The sequence below is a fragment of the Rhineura floridana genome, chromosome 1, assembly GCF_030035675.1.
Source record: "Rhineura floridana isolate rRhiFlo1 chromosome 1, rRhiFlo1.hap2, whole genome shotgun sequence".
Classification (NCBI taxonomy): Eukaryota; Metazoa; Chordata; class Lepidosauria; order Squamata; family Rhineuridae; genus Rhineura; species Rhineura floridana.
The window spans coordinates 47,100,753-47,120,360 of record NC_084480.1 but is presented as its reverse complement, the minus strand read 5'-3'; the positions used below and the strand labels follow the sequence as shown (position 1 = coordinate 47,120,360).

The 19,608-nt window shown below is 39.0% G+C and overlaps 2 protein-coding genes across 5 annotated transcripts in view; one reads left to right on the top strand and one right to left on the bottom strand.

Moving 5' to 3' along the window:
• The window catches only part of IQGAP2 (IQ motif containing GTPase activating protein 2), a 211,485-nt gene that overhangs the window by 139,040 nt on the left and 52,837 nt on the right, over nucleotides 1-19,608 (top strand). For all 3 annotated transcript variants that reach the window (XM_061620404.1, XM_061620395.1, XM_061620414.1), the window contains 7 exons: nucleotides 746-859; nucleotides 2,698-2,876; nucleotides 3,742-3,829; nucleotides 9,715-9,878; nucleotides 10,975-11,135; nucleotides 11,406-11,530; nucleotides 12,497-12,660. In XM_061620404.1, the coding sequence (XP_061476388.1) occupies nucleotides 746-859; nucleotides 2,698-2,876; nucleotides 3,742-3,829; nucleotides 9,715-9,878; nucleotides 10,975-11,135; nucleotides 11,406-11,530; nucleotides 12,497-12,660 (995 nt within the window). The remainder of the gene's footprint in view (nucleotides 1-745; nucleotides 860-2,697; nucleotides 2,877-3,741; nucleotides 3,830-9,714; nucleotides 9,879-10,974; nucleotides 11,136-11,405; nucleotides 11,531-12,496; nucleotides 12,661-19,608) is intronic.
• F2RL2 (coagulation factor II thrombin receptor like 2) lies at nucleotides 14,890-19,594 on the bottom strand. Of its 2 annotated transcripts, XM_061620437.1 has the most exons (3): nucleotides 19,415-19,594; nucleotides 17,328-17,515; nucleotides 17,008-17,199 (listed from the first exon to the last, which is right to left on the bottom strand). In XM_061620437.1, exons 1-3 carry the CDS (start codon nucleotides 19,476-19,478, stop codon nucleotides 17,092-17,094), a joined length of 360 nt encoding a protein of 119 aa, XP_061476421.1. In that variant the 5' UTR covers nucleotides 19,479-19,594; the 3' UTR covers nucleotides 17,008-17,091. The 2 variants fall into 2 exon arrangements, with proteins under 2 accessions (XP_061476411.1, XP_061476421.1); XM_061620427.1 differs by having other exon boundaries at nucleotides 14,890-17,515.

The following is a 19,608-nucleotide window of genomic DNA, read 5'->3' as shown; positions in this document are numbered from 1 at the left end:
TTGTATTAATGTATACATCTATTACATATTTTTCTAAGGGGCTGTCATGCTATAGTTAGCAGCACCATCCACAAACAGATGGCACTTTAAATTACAGTGTGATGACAGCCTTCTAAATGCTGCCAGGCCATCACAGCAGTGTTGGAGGGCTGCTGCCCAGGTGAGCAGCAATCAATACAGCTGCTTCCGTCCTTCTCTGGGAGAAAGTCTAAAGGTGGGAAGGAGGCTCGGCAATCTGTAAAGGAAGGCTCGGCCAAGTCTGGGGGGAAGCTTGGCCAGGTCTAAGGGGAGGGGGAATTTGGCAAAGCCTGGGGGCAGTGGGGATAGGTGGGATTGGCGTTCTTTTACACCTCCAACATGGGGGGAGGAGAAGCGGGGAAAGGATCGTACAAGGGCTTTGGCAAGCTGTAAGGGGAGGGGTGGTTTGGGCAAGGGGGTTAGGTGGGTGGGTGAGTGAGAGAAGCAAGCAGGGGTGGTAGCCCCTATTTGTGTGTGTACTCTCCCAGCACTATCCATACTTTTATGCTTAAGTGGGTAGTTTAGTAAAATATGCTAGTTAACAAGTCCTTGTAGCTTTCCAGTCTGCCACTTTTCTCAGACAGGAGAGAAGGCTAAGAAGAACTGGAGGCATAAGAGCGTTGAGAGCTACCCCCACCCCAGCATTATTGTTCTGCGTGCTCTGTATCAAATAAATCATAAATAGTTTTGTTGACGTGTTCTCCCATTTCCCTCCCATTATAATTAGAGGAAGAAATCAGTAACATGCGGAAGGAATTGGAGAAGTATGGCATACAGATGCCATCATTTAGTAAAATTGGAGGCATATTGGCCAGTGAACTTTCTGTGGATGAAGCTGCATGTAAGTTGGCCCAATCAAAGTGTTAAGAAATCACATTCTGATCTATGTTCTCAAATAAGGTAATATGTTTTAAAGTTGCTTCAGATATCATCTGGAAACTAATTTTACTGAGTAAAGCAGTCTTTTTTTAGTTCTGTGATATAAATTATTCAAAATCTCTTCCTCTAACTTGAACTGTAAAAAATACAGTATTGAGTACACATGTCTTTCACATAGGGCCAAATGAGGTTATGTGTATGCTATGTTTCTGAGCCCTTAACTCTGCAGGACTGTTTTTAAAAAACACAAATTGCCAGCTTGGGGAAAAGAAGGGTTTTAACTCTTTACCCCCCTCTACGGTCCTGGTCCAGATGAAGAATGAATGGGATTTTTTTCCCTGTGCAAATTGCATTTGGATCTGGAGAATTACCAGAAGAAAGTGGTTAAAGTCCTCCCAAGTTAGGGTCACAGTCCAGTTCAATTGGCCGCACATGGGCAATTTGGGTTTAAAAATGGGCAAACCCTGTAAGGGCTCAGATATGTAGCAAACATATCATTTTCTTTGGCCCTTCTGCAGAGTGAAGGCCAGCTAAAACCCCTTACAGCAATCAATGCTGTATTTGTAAACATGAGGCATTTGTGGATTGATTGAAGTGTTTACTAAAAGTTTGAATTGGCTGTTGGCTTGCTACAGCTTTAACTGGCCAACTTGGTTAATATACGGCAGCCTTTATAATGCTAAAAACAACTTTTAAGTCTTCTAAAATAAGTTAACACTAACATTTCCTTTTACAGGCTTACTCTTCTTGGATTTTATTTGCAAAACCTATGTAAGCCTCTAGATCTGGGGTGGGCAACCAGGACCCCTCCAGATATTGTTGGACTCCATTTCCCAACATGGCCAATGGTCAGGGGTGATGGCAGCTGTAGTCCAACATAATCTGGAGGTCTACAGGTTCCCCATCCCTGCCCTAGATGATCATGTATGAATGTGCCCTAATGTTGGATTGGTGTGTGTTTCCTTTTACATAATCTTTAGATCAGGATGGCTGTGACCTTCCAGATGTTGCTGGACTACAACCCTCATCATCCCTGAGCAGTGGCCATGCTTGCCGGGATTTATGGGAGCTGAAGTCACACAATATCTGGAGAACTACACCTTTGCTTTAGATAGACCTGTTTTGTTGATTCTTGTGCAACGAGACTGCAATCCTATACTACTTACCTGGGAATTCAGTTTCATTAAATTCAGTGGGACTTACTCCTGAGTAGATTGCAATTAGACCAGAATCCAAAGAACACATAGTTGAAAGTATGTTCAGTTGAAATTAAGGATGCTTCCAATAAAAGGGTATTGACTTTTATACTGCCTTTCTGCTTGCTGGTTCTTTTGTATGAAACCATACTGTTTATGTTAGAAGCTGTACATTGTAAAAAACAGTGGTGGTGGTGATTATGATGATTTAAAAAAATATCTAAAGACGATTCATTCTAATTACTTAGAGCAGAGGTCACCACTGTGGCTCCCAATGGCACCACAGTGTCCCAAGACTCTCTCAGTGTTTAATGCTTTAAAATGATTTGGGGTGGTTGGTTCAGAGGCTGCCTGTTTTTTGATGGCTTTTTGTATGTGTGTTGCCTTTTTTGGGGGGGGGGTTCTGCGTATCACCAGTTTCTCTTCTGTTGAATGGATATTTTGCAATTTCCATTACAGTTTCCTACATTTCCAAATGTGCCCTTGGGTCCAAAAATGTGGGGAATCTTGGCTTAAGAAACCCAAAGATTTGGAAAACTTTCATTTAATTTTAAGTCTAGTAAGCATCTCCTGTTTTTAAATGCTGGACCCTTATTCTTTTCAGTGCATGCTGCAGTAATTGCAATTAATGAAGCTATTGAGAAGGGAGTAGCAGATCAAACTATCAAAACTCTGAAAAATCCCAATGCTATGTTAGTCAATGTGGACGATAATCTTGCCCATGCATATCAAAAGGAACTTTCAGAAGCTAAAAAGAGAAAAGAAGAGAATTCGAGACTGAAGGTACTCTAATGGAACATTCTATGAAAACTATTGACATTATTTCAGTTTCAGAGAATTGCTATTTATCTGAAATAGCGTGGAACATGTTTATCTAAGAACCACTACTAGATAAATTCAACCAAATAGCATACAATTACAGATACTTTGAATTTACTGATGGCCGCATGTAACATGTATGTTCCCTCAGGTCATGACAATAGACAGTGCCTAGTTGATTGTTACTAGCAAAGCATTTGTTTATGCAGTGGTCCTCTTAATCTCATGTTGATCTTTTTATAACAACAATGCCAACAGCAGATGTTAATTGACCCTTTGGGGTCATATCCAGTGCATTAGTCACTTGACATGGATTACTTTGAGTAGGATTTCTGGTTCTGGCAAGGAAGTCAGACTCACACTCTTGTTTCTCCTTCCAGTTCAGTTTCTATGAGTGCTTAGAGACTGGGATTTAAAAAAGGAACAATTGTAGAACGTTTACGTGCCTTCTTAGCACATTGTTCAATCCACATGCAGTTTTTCCTTACATAGATCTCTGATCAGCTCCCCAGTATAACATACTGAGTGACTATAGTTTATAAACAATTAAATTTATATGGTGGGTAAGCATGTTAAAGCTTGAAAATCCTAATAAAAAGTTTACAAATTTTTCTTCTGTGGATGATACTGCTATATTTATAGGAGGAATTTTTAAAAAGGCAACATATTTAACGTATCAAGAATGGACCTTATAATTTTCCTGCCTGAAACTTACTTTCCATAGTCAAATTTCAGCGTGTGCCCACAAACACCATCCCCACCTTGAAATCGGCAATGGCACTTCAGAAAGAAATTGTCCTTTGTTCAATAATGGTATTGTTGCTTTTAGAATGGCTCAATTCTGGAGGAGGAAAGAGATGTGTATGAAGAGTTGCTGACACAAGCTGAGATACAGGGAAACATCAATAAGATCAACAGTGAGTAATCTTCACTTCTTGTAAAAACTGAGATTCTTGAAACTGTACAGTTGTATACCTGACCTTAATTCTAGTGGAAGATACCAGTATATTCAATTATACTTTCATAGTTCTTCTGACTTTTAAAAACTGATGTATATTAGTGTGTCAGCTATTATATGGACTTCTCTAGGAGATGGCTTGCTGCTGTATTACTAAACTTGGGTGAGGATGTTCTTCTTTGGCCTTTGCATTCTTGATAACAGCAGACTTGTTAATTAATGCATATCTATTTCATCTGCTTTCCCCCTTCTGCTGGCTACCAAATACTGTAAATTTTGAGCCCTCTTACATGTTGCATTTTAGCTCCAGACCCTTAGACTTAAGAAAGTATCGGTTCTGATGTGTCCAGAAGTCATTGACACGAGTTCCACTGAAAAACTGTGTGAGAGAGGCCTAAAAGAAAGAAACTCATTAAAAATATTTTGCTGTCTGTAAGCACTGTTTTCCTTTCAGTTCACATAGCTTTAACTCAAGTGAACGAGGCTATTGGCAGGCAAGATGAAGTGGCACTGATGGCAGGCTTGAACAACTCTGCTCTGAGCCCGCTTGAAGTTCTGCCGCAAAATTCCTCATGGTACTTAGCACAGTTATTTGACCTTAAAGAGCAGAGGACGCAGGTAACTGAATGTAACGTGCTAGTGTGACACCTTAGTTTGCCTTAACCTCTTGATTTCAACACTATCTGTGGCTCTCTTATGAACAGCAGAGAAAAGCTTGCAAAATATTTTATATATACTCTATGGTAATGCACCATATACTCTTTATTTTGATAAGTCACTAGATGTCATAAAACTAGTTATAAATATAATAGAAAAATATTCAATCCTACTTTGAAAAGAATTAAGTCTTTGGAAGACCACTGAGCTGACTGTCCAAACAAATATTTGTGAACCTTTTGCTTAATGAAAGCACTTGCAATAGATAAAAGTGATGTACCCATTCTATAGAAAACTGCACAATTTTGATGGTGTCCCTTGAGCTGATACTCAGCCAGCAATTCCAAATGTATTGTAGAAAATATTACTCATTCCTTTAATTAAAATATATATATAATGAATTTTTTTCCCTAATATATTAGATAGCAGGGGTTCCAATTTTGCTCGACAAAAGTGAGATACAGAATGAAGTTAGTGTTGCCAATGAGGAAGCAGACTCTCATAAATTTAGTGAGTAAATTGTTCACCGCATGGTTAACATTAAGGCTGAACCATTACTAGAACCATGGTTTCTTCATGCTACATGCATAGTGCTTTTTTTTTTGTGTGGGTGTCAACATTACCATGTCATATTTTCTTCTAGGATGGCATTCTTATTTTGTCACAATCATTCAGTCAGTGTATTAAGTACATTGTATAGTCTTCCAAACAGAATTTGCTTACGCCTGGCTCATTTATTTCTTATACACAAACAAGAATTTTGAAACTTCACAACCTCACAGCATTAATATAAAACATTATTAAATCAATATTATGCACTATTTGTTCTTAAGTTAGTTTTCAAACAAAAACTACTATATTTAAGGGGGTTCTAAATTTGCAGATGCATTTCTATCAGTTGCTTTTCTTGTATTCTTGAAATCTTAGAACTCTTCTTCATCTTTGGGAACATTTAAGTTTGGAACATGCTTTACTCTCATGCTTTCTGTGGCTTAATGCCTGTTTATGCTCTGTATCATTTCAGTTTAATTCATCAGACTAACAGCTCTTTGCTTGCTATATATTTGCAGAAAAAATAGATTGGGCAGCATGGGTATGATTTAAGTTGGGTCTCATTCATTCATATACATATATATTTCACAGCCTCTATTTTGGGTTTCTTTCAACTTGGACAATTTTAAAACATATATCACTTCACTACTTGGAGTACTTGTATTCTTCATAAAGTGTTGATAAATTAGTTGTATAAATGTTGGTGCTGATCAGTCATATAACTATATTTAACCTTTTTTAGCCTGTGACTATTATTTTTTTAAAAAAATCTTATTCTAGACTGCCCTAAGGGATTCCAGAACAGTATATTATAAACACAAGAATTAATAAGAAAAATTAGAAATACAATAAAATAATGTCTATCAAATACTTTACAGATTGAGAGGCAACCGAAAACTATAAAAACTAAAAGCAGACTGAGGCAATGTAACCCTCTTAAAATGCTTGAGCAAATAAGTCTTCTAATCTGCTGCTGGAAAGCATGTAACATCGACACCAAGTGTACCTCTTTGGGAGGGTATTCAAGTTGGGACCCCAACACTGAAAAGGCCCTCTTCTTATATAGAACATACATGATGTGCTGATTTATTACTGTCCATTATGGACAGTAGCCCTGATTCATCCAATCCTTGTGTGCATGGAAGAGCCTGTGCACAAGTGGAGCCTCCAGTTGAGGAAAGACTTCCCATTTTTATTTCAACCTCTGGCACATGTAAGAACATAAGAACATAAGAAGAGCCTGCTGGATCAGGCCAGTGGCCCATCTAGTCCAGCATCCTGTTCTCACAGTGGCCAACCAGGTGCCTGGGGGAAGCCCGCAAGCAGGACCCGAGTGCAAGAACACTCTCCCCTCCTGAGGCTTCCGGCAACTGGTTTTCAGAAGCATGCTGCCTCTGACTAGGGTGGCACAGCACAGCCATCATGGCTAGTAGCCATTGATAGCTCTGTCCTCCATGAATTTGTCTAATCTTCTTTTAAAGCCATCCAAGCTGGTGGCCATTACTGCATCTTGTGGGAGCAAATTCCATAGTTTAACTATGCGCTGAGTAAAGAAGTACTTCCTTTTGTCTGTCCTGAATCTTCCAACATTCAGCTTCTTTGAATGTCCACGAGTTCTAGTATTATGAGAGAGGGAGAAGAACTTTTCTCTATCCACTTTCTCAATGCCATGCATAATTTTATATACTTCTATCATGTCTCCTCTGACTCGCCTTTTCTCTAAACTAAAAAGCCCCAAATGCTGCAACCTTTCCTCGTAAGGGAGTCGCTCCATCCCCTTGATCATTCTGGTTGCCCTCTTCTGAACCTTTTCCAACTCTAGAATATCCTTTTTCAGATGAGGCGACCAGAACTGTACACGGTATTCCAAATGTGGCCGCACCATAGATTTATACAATGGCATTATGATATCGGCTGTTTTATTTTCAATACCTTTCCTAATTATCGCTAGCATGGAATTTGCCTTTTTCACAGCTGCCGCACACTGGGTCGACATTTTCATCGTGCTGTCCACTACAACCCCGAGGTCTCTCTCCTGGTCAGTCACCGCCAGTTCAGACCCCATGAGCGTATATGTGAAATTAAGATTGTTTGCTCCAATATGCATAATTTTACACTTGTTTATATTGAATTGCATTTGCCATTTTTCCGCCCATTCACTCAGTTTGGAGAGGTCTTTTTGGAGCTCTTCGCAATCCCTTTTTGTTTTAACAACCCTGAACAATTTAGTGTCGTCAGCAAACTTGGCCACTTCACTGCTCACTCCTAATTCTAGGTCATTAATGAACAAGTTGAAAAGTACAGGTCCCAATACCGTCCTTGAGGGACTCCACTTTCTACAGCCCTCCATTGGGAGAACTGTCCGTTTATTCCTACTCTGCTTTCTGCTTCTCAACCAATTCCTTATCCACAAGAGGACCTCTCCTCTTATTCCATGACTGCTAAGCTTCCTCAGAAGTCTTTGGTGAGGTACCTTGTCAAACGCCTTTTGAAAGTCTAAGTACACTATGTCCACTGGATCACCTCTATCTATATGCTTGTTGACACTCTCAAAGAATTCTAATAGGTTACTGAGACAGGACTTTTCCTTGCAGAAGCCATGCTGGCTCTGCTTCAGCAAGGCTTGTTCTTCTATGTGCTTAGTTAATCTAGCTTTAATAATATTTTCTGCCAGTTTTCCAGGGACAGAAGTTAAGCTAACTGTCCTGTAATTTCCGGGATCCCCTCTGGATCCCTTTTTGAATATTGGCGTTACATTTGCCACTTTCCAGTCCTCAGGCATGGAGGAGGACCCGAGGGACAAGTTACATATTTTAGTTAGCAGATCAGCAATTTCACATCTGAGTTCTTTGAGAACTCTCGGGTGGATGCCATCTGGGCCCGGTGATTTGTCAGTTTTTATATTGTCCATTAAGCCTAGAACTTCCTCTCTCGTTACCACTTTGTCTCAGTTCCTCAGAATCCCTTCCTGCAAATGTTAGTTCAGGTTCAGGGATCTGCCCTATATCTTCCACTGTGAAGACAGATGCAAAAAATTCATTTAGCTTCTCTGCAATCTCCTTATCGTTCTTTAGTACACCTTTGACTCCCTTATCATCCAAGGGTCCAATCGCCTCCCTAGATGGTCTCCTGCTTTGAATGTATTTATAGAATTTGTTGTTGTTGGTTTTTATGTTCTTAGCAATGTGCTCCTCAAATTCTTTTTTAGCATCCCTTATTGTCTTCTTGCATTTCTTTTGCCAGAGTTTGTGTTCCTTTTTATTTTCTTCATTCAGACAAGACTTCCATTTTCTGAAGGAAGACTTTTTGCCTCTAAGAGCTTCCTTGACTTTGCTCGTTAACCATGCTGGCATCTTCTTGGCCCTGGCGGTACCTTTTCTGATCTGCGGTATGCACTCCAGTTGAGCTTCTAATATAGTGTTTTTAAACAACTTCCAAGCATTTTCGAGTGATGTGACCCTCTGGATGTTGTTTTTCAGCTTTCTTTTTACCAATCCCCTCATTTTTGTGAAGTTTCCTCTTTTGAAGTCAAATGTGACCGTGTTGGATTTTCTTGGCAATTGGTCATTTACATGTATGTTTAATTTAATAGCACTGTGGTCACTGCTCCCAATCGGTTCAACAACACTTACATCTCGCACCAGGTCCCGGTCCCCACTGAGGATTAAGTCCAGGGTTGCCGTCCCTCTGGTCGGTTCTATGACCAACTGGTCTAGGGAATAGTCCTTTAGAATATCTAGAAACTTTGCTTCTTTGTCATGACTTGAACACATATGCAGCCAGTCTATGTCCGGGTAGTTTGGATGCTTCCTCAATTTCATATCTCATCTCAAGGTCTCCCTGAGCATTTTGATCAGGGGGACGATAGATCGTTCCCAGTATTAAGTCCCTCCTGGGGCATGGTATCACCACCCACAACGATTCTGTGGAGGAGTCTGCCTCTTTTGGGGTTTCGAACTTGCTGGATTCAATGCCTTCTTACATGTGCACACACACACACCTGAACAGTTTTGTAATATCATTAATTTCTAGTCTGGGCTTATTATCTGGCACAGAATCGTAATAGGGTTGTTTTTCTATTTGGAGAAGGAAAAGCAAAGCAAATTTCTAGTCCTTGTGGTAAATGTGGCTTTAAAAGCGTTCAGAAGCTCCAGTGTTCAGATGAAGATGAAGCTTCTGAATGCTTTTCAAGCCACATTTACCACAAGGACTAGAAATTTGCTTTGCTTTTTCTTCTCCAAATAAAAAAACAACCCTATTACAGTTCTCTGTTCTGTATGGGCACTTCTCCCCTTGCTCTGTGATTATATCTGCCTAGCTATGCTCTCCAGCTGCCCCTCTTAATCCAAGCATTGTACTTGTGAGTCATTTTTTTACATTCAAAAATGCACAAAAGTAACTTAGCCTGCAAATTAAATATCAAACAAATGTTTGCGCTATTCTGAGCACGTTTTCTTTGCAAGGTTTTTCCCTCCTCAGTAGCAGAAATTTTTACTTGTAGTCTGAAGCAAGTTCCACTTGATGGGGGCGAATGGTCTGAGGAGGCTCTCTTTGAAAGTGGAATATAAGGTACCATAATGAAACTAAATAAATGTGATGGGAATTTCTGGTGTTACTTTTTCCTCTTTCCTCTAGAACTTATAGCAGTTGACAATATCAATACTGCAATTCGTAACTGTGACCCAAATAAGACAGTTGCTTCTCTGATGAAACCTGAGGCTCAGTTGCCTGATGTTTACCCATCTGCTGCTACTGTTTATCAGACTGAACTCTTCAATCTTCAGCAACAGAATGCGGTGGTAAGACAAAATCATTTGAATGTGTACTTAAAGCTACATAATTTAAAAACATGAAATTTCAGCTTACCAGAGGGTGGGGAACTTGAGGCCTGGGGGCCAAATACAGCCCTCAAGGCCTCTCTGTCTAGCCCCCAGGATTCTCTTCAGGCCACACATTTGGCCAGCCCTGCTCCACACTTTCCTGATGTGCTTTTACCTGGCATGTGCCCTTGAACTGTAAGAATGCCTCTTGCTGAATGGATGGATGGAGAGGTCTGTGTGTGGGGATGTGCATATAGAATCTTCTGAATTTTTTGTGAGTGGAATGTAATCTACTATGTAAAAGTAAAAATCACACCCGTTGCTCTGCCTGCTTTTGCCTCTGGCCCCACCTGTCATTAGCGTGGGCCCATAAGAGTCCCCATGAGGGAATGGGGCCCTCGGACTGACAAAAGTGTCTCATCCCTGGTCTACCCGTTATCCTAAATTGTTGCTACTTGTATTGCATGAACATTTCCTTAAGATTTCAGATGAGTTTTACACATGCATTTTCTGAAGACACTTCTAAACACAAATTATTGAACTTGCTTGTGCTAACATTTTATATAGATATGCTTCCTCCATTATGTATCTGAAAGAGAAATTTTAAAAATTGATTAGCTGAAATTCATGGCTATACCTCTTCCATCCTAGGAGACACATCTTATAAAAGTGTTAATCATGTAAGAATGCTGAAGGTTTCTAATACTCATAGTTAGAAATATATTTTGCGTTAGTTTTGTTTCTGTTAAAGCATATGCAACATTACATTTAGAGTTCTACTACAAAAACAGTGAAGCAAAAGAAGGCCATATAGTAATGGAAACGAAGTAAAACAAATACACTGGCAGGCTATACTCTGTCATACTGAAATAAATCAATACAATCCTGCTATAACAATATGAGTGTGGCTGAGATATCATGAAGACATGTGTTGGCTAATAATCCTTCCATCATTTACTTAAGATTTGATTGTTCTAACCTTTTAGAAGTCTTTAAAAATGAATTTAATCTGTAATCTTTTTTACATGTTGCTAGAAGCTTAAATTCCTTGCTGATCAGAATATATTCCTTTCAGAAATATTTGGCTCATGATGAACTGTCTATTGCTGTTGAAATGCTATCAGCAGTGGTGCTCCTAAACCAGGCTTTGGAAAGCAAGAACACAGCGGCAACAAAGACTCATCTCAGCAACCCATGTGTTGGCTTTAATAACTTGGAAGAAGAGAACTTGCAGCGGTAAAAGCTTCCATTCTAGACACAATTTTGTGAGACAGGGAGGGCCACTTGCATATTACAGAATTACAGGAATCTTATAGGAGTGTAAATTGTTGCACTCATATGTGCGGGATGCATGTCCTGAGTATTTTCACCTTATTTATAAAGTGTGTGTGTGCACCAAATTATTTATTAAGCCAGGGTAGTCTCTTTTTAACTATAGTGAAACAAATCTAGTATTGGTCCCACAACTACTCTTATTGTGATAAGATTTTAATTATCTTCCTACAGTTATGCTGACACCTTGATGTCTATTAAGTTAGAAGCTTCATCTCAAGGACAACACTATTTAAGCTGGAATGATATCCAGAACTCTATTGATATGGTTAATACACAAATTCAAGAGGAAAATGACAGTAAGTATTTTGCTGTTCCATCTAGGGCTTGATTTACAAATTTAATCCAGTGCAGTACAGTAGTGATAAACTATAAATCATCTGTTTGTTAAATGGCATTCATTTATTCATTCATAATATCCTGTTTATCCAGAAACATTCCAGGCTGCTGAAATGTCTAACTTTATGCACAATTGATCAACAAAGAGTTTCATGTTAGAGATTTTATAATGTAATGGTCACAGAGTAATCTAAATTACCCACTGAAATTGGGACAGTCCATCTTCACCCCTCCCCCACAAATCCTTTTCGGATAGCAGTCTGGAGAGTTTGCGTAGGATTAGAGTAGCATAGCTTCCATATACGTTGCCCCAAACATAATTAGTGGCAGATTTGGAGCACTTCCACTGAGTTTTAGGTTTTTTGCCATTAATCAACAACAGCCTATACCAAGTGTAGCCCTTCAGATGTTGTTGGACTCCAACTCACATCAGCTCCGGCCAGTCTGACTAGTGGTCAGGGATGATGGGAGTTGTAGTCCAACAACAGCTGGAGGGCCACAGGTTCCCCAGCCCTGGCCTTGAACACATATGCTGGCCAATAACAATGTGAACTACAGTGGCACCAAAAGCTTCCATGCAGTCTCAGTATGGCTTGTCTGTTACCAAGGGGAAAGTTGCAGAAATCAGATGGATAATAGGATGTTCTGCAAACATCCAGAGATACAGGGGGATCTAATTGGCAAACCTCAATATGTGTTATCCACCTACATTCCCATATTGCTACCCAATAGTATAGGTAAAGCTGTTTCAGGGTTATCAGCTAACTACCAGTTGCTTTTTTTCAGCAGATTGTTCTGAAATAAATGATTTTTTTTGAATACATAAAATTATTTTTTAATAGTTAAAAGCCAAATACTGATGCATGGTCTTAGTTGTAGCAAATGTTTGTACACACCTTGTAGCATATTCATTTTTTCTTGCTTAGGGATTATAGCAATTGGTCACATTAATGAAGCCATTGACCGGGGAGATCCTACAAAAACAGTAGAAGCACTGCTGCTTCCTACAGCAAAACTGCAAGGTGTGAAAGAAGCAAATGCATGGCATTACCAGGACATTCTGAAGAATGCAAAAACACTCAAGTGCCAGGTAAAGAGTTTTTTCCCCTAATGTCTTTCTTTCTACTTTGCAAAATATTAAACTTCAAAGCTTCCTATAATTACTGTCTTACTTGCCTCCAGTGACAGAGAGAGCTCAAGGAGCACCCCAAACTGTAAACCTGTTGATTCAGAGGGAGTAGAAGGCTATTCAAAACAGCATCTAAGCAGCCATGCCACCACCTACCACCATCTCCATTTTATATGGACCGTTTGTTGGCCCTCATCCAGTGCATTACCATGCTCAAATGCCACTTTAGCAATTATTCTGTATTACCTGAATTAACTGAAAAAAAGAAATAGAGCTGAGTGTCATCTACATATTGATGGCACTTCACCTAAAATCTCCAGATGACCTCACTCAGTGGTTTCATGTAAATGTTAAAAAGTATACAGGACAAGAGTGAATTCTGTGGGGCTCCATGACATAAATGCCAAGGTCCCCCAGCACCGCCTTCTGGGATTGACCTTGCAGGTAGAAATGGAACCACGTAAAATGGTTTCTTCAGTTCCTAATCCAGGCAGCCTATTCAGAAGGATACTATGGTCAATGGTATCAAAAGCTACTAAGAAAACCAACAGGGTCATGCTCCCCCTGTCCCTTTCCCAGCCTAGCATAGGTAATCTGTTGGGATGACCAAGGCAGTTCCTGTACCAAAACGAGGCCTAAAGCCTAATACTGACTTCCTGGGTCCATTTCATTCAAGAATACTTGTAGTTACACAGCGACCAAACTCTTGGGTATCTTGCTAAAAAAGGAATGTTAACAATTGGCTGATAGCTATTTAAATCTTCCAGGTGCAAGATAGTTTTTTTCAGGAGCTGTTACGCTACTGCCTTTGTTAAGGCGGCTGAGCCACTCTCTCTCTCTAAAGGAAGCATTTACCATCTCCTTTGACCCAGCCAGTCACACTCTTCTTGCTTGATGTAATGAGCCAAGTGTCAAATATACATACAGTAGGCCAGGCGTGTCCAAGCACTTTGTCAACATCATTGGGCCTAAGCAACTGAAACTCATCCATCAATTTAGGACCAGATGGGGCTCTGGTCATCTTCATAGACTGTCCTCCAGTTGTAGCATCCAAATCAGTAGGTTTTATTCTCAAAATGCCTTCATGTGCTTTCAGAGTTTGCTTCAATCCCCAGATGGGCTAGTTTCTGACAGGCCGACTCTAAATAACTCCAAGAAAGTGTGCCAGGCAGTATTGCAAGGCACAATGAAGGCAGAGAAGAATTGCTTCTTCACTGTCATCACTACCACAGAGAAGAGTTAATAACAAGCTGTTACTAGCGTTCAGATTGACTGATGGTGAGTTTTCTGCCACTTGCATACTAGCCATCCCCTTGCCCTCAGCTCTCTAGTCTACTGAGGAGCTGTCTAGGCTTTGCAGAAAGGGAGAGGGCTCTTAGAAATGACTGTGTCAACAGCACAAGTTATCTCCATATTCCATAGCATTCCATAGTATTGACAGAGGTCAACTCCTCAGACGCCCCTGGAATCCCTCAAGATTTCATAAGCCTCTAGGGGGCAGACCATCCTAATGGGTTCCTTACCCCTACAGAAGGAATAGAAGCTGTTAGCCTAAAAGTCAAATAGGTAAGCTATTGGAAACAAAATCTCATACCCCAATAATTAAATCAAAATTTCCATACCCATCATTTCAGCATATAACTGAGCACATAAATTTAACTTCTTTTTTTTACAGTATAATTGTTTAGCTGTTTTTTGGAACATCCTGCTTCATAGTCATGCTGTATAAGTCAAAGGGCAGTATTCAACTAATGTGTCCCATCAACGCAAGGATTTCCTGTTGCGCAATGGGACTTCCCCCTTCTCTCCACGCACGCGTGCCCTACGCCCTCCCCATATCTGCTCTGGAGAGTTCCCCTAGAATAGATTTGGGGGTGCAGGGAGGAGAGGGGGAAAAGTTCCATTGCACAAGTGGAAATCCTTGAGCTGATGGGATGATTACTTAGTGCTACATTGGATGCCACCCAAATAGCTTTCTTGGTAGTGTGTTTGAAAAAGACTCAACATTCTGATATACCTTTCTTGTTCCATAAGAATGTGCTGAAAATGTTATGTAAATTTGTATAAATGTACACAGAGATTGTCAACGGTCTAAGATGCATGTGTACCAGTATGTGCATTTACCTAAGTAGCAGGCTTTTACCCTGCATCTAGATCATTGAGACTTAAGAGTAAAATAAGAAAAGCTACTTTATTTATAGAAATACATAGTAGATAAAAGGCATACCTAGTTCTAACTAACTAACTAAGTTGGAGGCGCAACACCCAGGTTTGGGAGTTGCCCTCATGGCTCAGGAGGGAGAGAGCAGAGACAATGGTGTCTCCTCTCTCTCTCGGACAGTCAAAGAAGAGAAGAAGGGAAGGGCGGGCCAGATAAGCTTCCCTAAGCATATCAATCTGCGAAGTCATATCAGAAGGAAGTCAGTCAGAGCATCACAGGTAAAGGTAGTCAAGCCTAGCCTTCTGGAGGATCCTAACTCTATCTCCCTTCTGGAACATAAACACAAGAACAAAACGGGTTGCTCTTGCCCCACTTCCAACAGAAAATAGTATACTTGTCCTGAGTACTTTTTTGAAACTAACAACTCACAGTTACATCTTTGAGTGCATTCTTCCCTCATGTTGCATTCTTCCCTCATGGTACAAATATGTTCTTCTTTTTTTGCAATTCCAAGATTTTTTTAAAAAGCAACTGAAAACTTGAAAATGCTTTCAAACGTGACAACAGATAATAGAGTTGCCCTTTTGTTCTGTATTGCAAAGTGGCTTCAGAACATTACATAGCTTGAATGGTGCAACACTGTTCCCCACTCAACATACCAGAGAGAGTTTGTTTAGAAACTTCAACTTCTGGCTAAGAAATAACTTATATAGACAGAACAAAACTCAACTTAGATTAAGTGTATACATACTTAATATTTCTAGGTACCATGCTATATAGCAACCAGGGGTATTTAGTGTGAGAGTGTGTGCGAGAGAGAGAATTCTGGGGAAAAGTATATGTAGTTATCCTTTACTGTGGTCCTATGGTGTAAGTGAATTATTATCTTGTTATAAATTGTTAGATTAGAATACATTGCTCGTATAGTGTAAAGCTTACTATTCTAAGCAATTTAAGGTTCAGATTTGGCAATACAGTGTGGGAAATGACTATGGAAGTAGCAACCACGCAACTAAAACATAGCGTATAAGTTAAAACATATTTTGAGATTCAGGAAAAATAATGTGTTTATGTTCCATTGCTAGCCTTTTTCATTTTAAAAATTGAGACATTAGAATGGTCAAGAAATTGAATAATTTTAGTTGATTAATCTGCATACTAACCGCTTAATAATTAATTAGCTAAATTTGAATAAGACGACATAATATCAAAACCTCAGTGTTGGTATCTTTTAGGGAAAGTGAATGAACTATAAAGTAACTTACATTTAAATTATCACTCATTTCTACAGGCATATCTTTTTCATTCCCGATTTTTGGTGATGTACTAGAACCAAAATAGGCTCAATAAAGGAGCAAGTATGTGCCTTTAATATATAACCCCATCAATTAAAATGTGCCCCCAGGGATATTGAGCCTTGCAGTTCTAAAATACACATATAAGTACTTTAAATATTTTGAATTTTGCCATTATAAAAATAGAAATCTTAAATAATGAATTTTTATGAACAAATTTTGTATATGCAAATTCATCAAATATTGTAAGAGAAGTGTCACGTTTGTTCATCCCGGACTATTTTAACTATGGTGAGATAAACACCAGTGTTATCTTTGATTTTGGACATCAGGAAATAAAGGAATGGATCAAGGCAACTGTTTAGACTGCTTAGACATAAAGCAATAAGGTAAAAAAAATACAAATTGTCTTTAGAATTATGGTAGTAATTCAAATGATGAGCAATCAATATGATATTGCTGGGTGTGTAGCAAAGAGCAAAAATACTAAGGATGAGAAGACTGATTTTGATGTACCACAACCACTTCTGATCGTAAGCTTTGAGTGTTCGAATAATTGAAACATAACAAAAAATAACAATACAAAGAGGAATCACAAATCCAAATGCCGCCAGCGAGATGTAGTAATAGTACTGAAAGGATGACAGAGTTTCACAGGTATTATGCACATCGTGGCAGGTAAAGATATTTAGTTGATCCAGATAATAGCTCTGCTTCACTATGATCAGAGGTAACATGTATAAGAAAACAACTGTCCATACCATCCCACATGCTATTGTTGCTAAGGGCCTCTTAGGGAGAGTCCTGTAAGTAAATGGGTGAACAATGGCCACATAACGGCTGATACTGATGCAGGTAAGGAGTAGAGTAGAACAATATGTGTTGCCATAGAAGATAACAGTCACGATTCGACACGTTGTTTCTCCAAATCTCCAGTTATTGCCACTGAGGTGATACGTAATTTTGAATGGCAGCATAACACAGAAAAGGAAATCCGAAATGGCTAAGTTTGTGTAGAATATAGCGGTCCGGACTGATCTGACTCTGAAAAACAGCATCCATAGTATAATGGCATTTGATGGCACTCCTATTAAAACAACAGCTATATATAGAGCTGGGATCAGCTTCATGCTGAGGGAGCTGGTAAGGTACTCCATTGTGGTATTGCTTACTTTTAGCACGGAAACATTGGACCTTTCCATAGAACAGTTATTTTCTTGGTTGTGGCTGGTCTTTGTTAGGCCTTCTATGGCAGAATGAGGTATCTTCTCATAAGTGTCTTGTGGAGTGCCATGGAAAGTCTTAATAGGATGCAATTTATTACCTTCACAATCCAGGCTACTGTTGTCACATTTGCGTTCTAAAAGTTGAAAAGAAAAATAGATAGTTGCAGATATTTGCACTTAAAGACAGACAAAAATGAACACTATTTCTTTGAATCTGATATTTGAAATGGGTTCCGCCGCCGCCACAAATTGTGACAGGTTTGACACAAACAAGTGATATTTTTAAGGAAAGGAAAAGGTTCTCAGATATCACCTTGGGAAGCCAAGACCTTTTTCTGCTATCTAATATATATATTGGTCTTCATGGTTTGTGTGTGCTTGTAACTTTTACTTCTTTGTAATGTGCTTGAGGATAAGTTGTATGTGCAGCCAGAGTTAAGTTACTCCCTAGTAAATAATGTTTAGGATTGCAACCTTAAACTGCTTGAGTGACATTTAATATGAGGCTGGGGAGGTTTCACTATCCTTCCTGTAGTTACTTTGAAACCCACTTCACATCTTGCTTTACATTACATGAGTAGGGAACATGTAAGGGCAGAGCAACCAGGAGATGCAGGGCAAACAGTGTAAAAACGTGGGTCATGAATCATCACCAGCTGTCTCACAGAGCTCTCCTCCCACCAGGTACATCAGAAGTACTTTGCCAGACAGTGCTGGGCAGGCTAGCCTGCAATGTGTATTTAAAACTTAGGAAATTACCATAAAGCAGGTGTAAAAGGACTCTGATAACAAAGAATGTAACTGCAGTGGGGTTTTCTGGATTCTCTGTTAGAACCGAGTAAAGAAATTATGTCAGTTCCACAGAAAACAGTTTACTTTGCAAGCAGCCTTTAATCTGAATAATTTCTTTGACACAAGGGCATTGAGAACATACTAAATTGAACATACAAAATTAAGTAGTAACCAGGTTATGTTGTATACTCTCAATCCCCTATATGTTACACAATGTTGTTTTTCACTGTATGTATACAAAACCTCTTGTTTGCAGAAGTTGTATTAATACCCAGACAACATTGGGGAGTGAAGATGTTGTTTTTATTAGCAATGTGTTATAGCAGGAGTATTCTGTAATGCGCTCAAAAGGGGAGGGCTGTATGTGTGTATGTATGTTAGGGATGGAAGGATCTGTCAGTTTTGGTTCTCTTCGTTTCTCATTTTTCCAACCTTAAATTCAGTTCTCTACATTTTCTGCAACAATTCACAATTTTTTAAAAAATAAAACCGTATGAAATTTTTTCAGTATTTTAGTGTGAATTTCTCCTAATAAACACCTTTCAATATGAAATTTTTGCAATGAATTTCTCCTGATATAATGCATCTTTGTTATTTTCATTCATATATTCATTTTTATGCACACTTTCCCCAAATACATGCATCTTTATAACCATTGCTTGCAAAATTTGGATGTGCGAATTACGAAGGATGGCTGTGTTCTGGTTCTTATGTTGTTTCAGAAACGGCAAATCTGATTCAGCTTTAAATGCAAACGCAGTTGCATTTCTCCCCCAACCCTAATGTGTGTGTATATTTTATTTATATATGTGTGTGTGTGTATGTATATATACTGCTTTAAAATACATTAATAATATATTTTAAATAACCAAAGTACTTATAACTAACATTTAAGTTTCAATGACTATTTTGAACTCTTTTATAATATGTAGGAGGTTTTTTTAGAAATTGCTTGTTACTCCCTGTGTATAACAGGGAATATTACTAAAGGCAATACTTGCCAGCCAAGTATTGCCAATGAAAATGAAGCATTAAATCTATTTTCTCTTCCAATAAGTTATTTGAGCAGTAAATACTTTTCTATCTCCACCAAGTCTCTGTCACTGAAATAAAAACCTCCCTCATTTAAGATTTTAATAGCCCATTTTATAGATATAGGTATGACTTTTAATTTGGTCAGTCACTGTAAAAAAAAAAAAGCAGAAAAGTAATGAGGCCCAACACAGATGTGAACATCTTACCTTTCTGGGATAGACAGGAGGATAGGAAGAACAGTCCACTTGTTAAAAAGAGCAGAATTGTCATTGTGGCAATTATCAAAACTCAGTTTTTTAAAAGGTGCATTTTAGTTGGTCCAGTGGTTCCTAGTCTTCATTTTAGTAAAGAAATGCTTTGAGTGTCAGATCTGCGCTCTGAACTTATCCTGTATATACTA

Coding starts and splice junctions, on each gene's coding strand:
- F2RL2 (XM_061620427.1), bottom strand. CDS start 19,478: ATGACAATTCTGCTCTTTTTAACAAGTGGACTGTTCTTCCTATCCTCC. Junction 17,516..19,414: donor CTCCTGTCTATCCCAGAAAG/GTAAGATGTTCA, acceptor TTCAACTTTTAG/AACGCAAATGTGACAACAGT.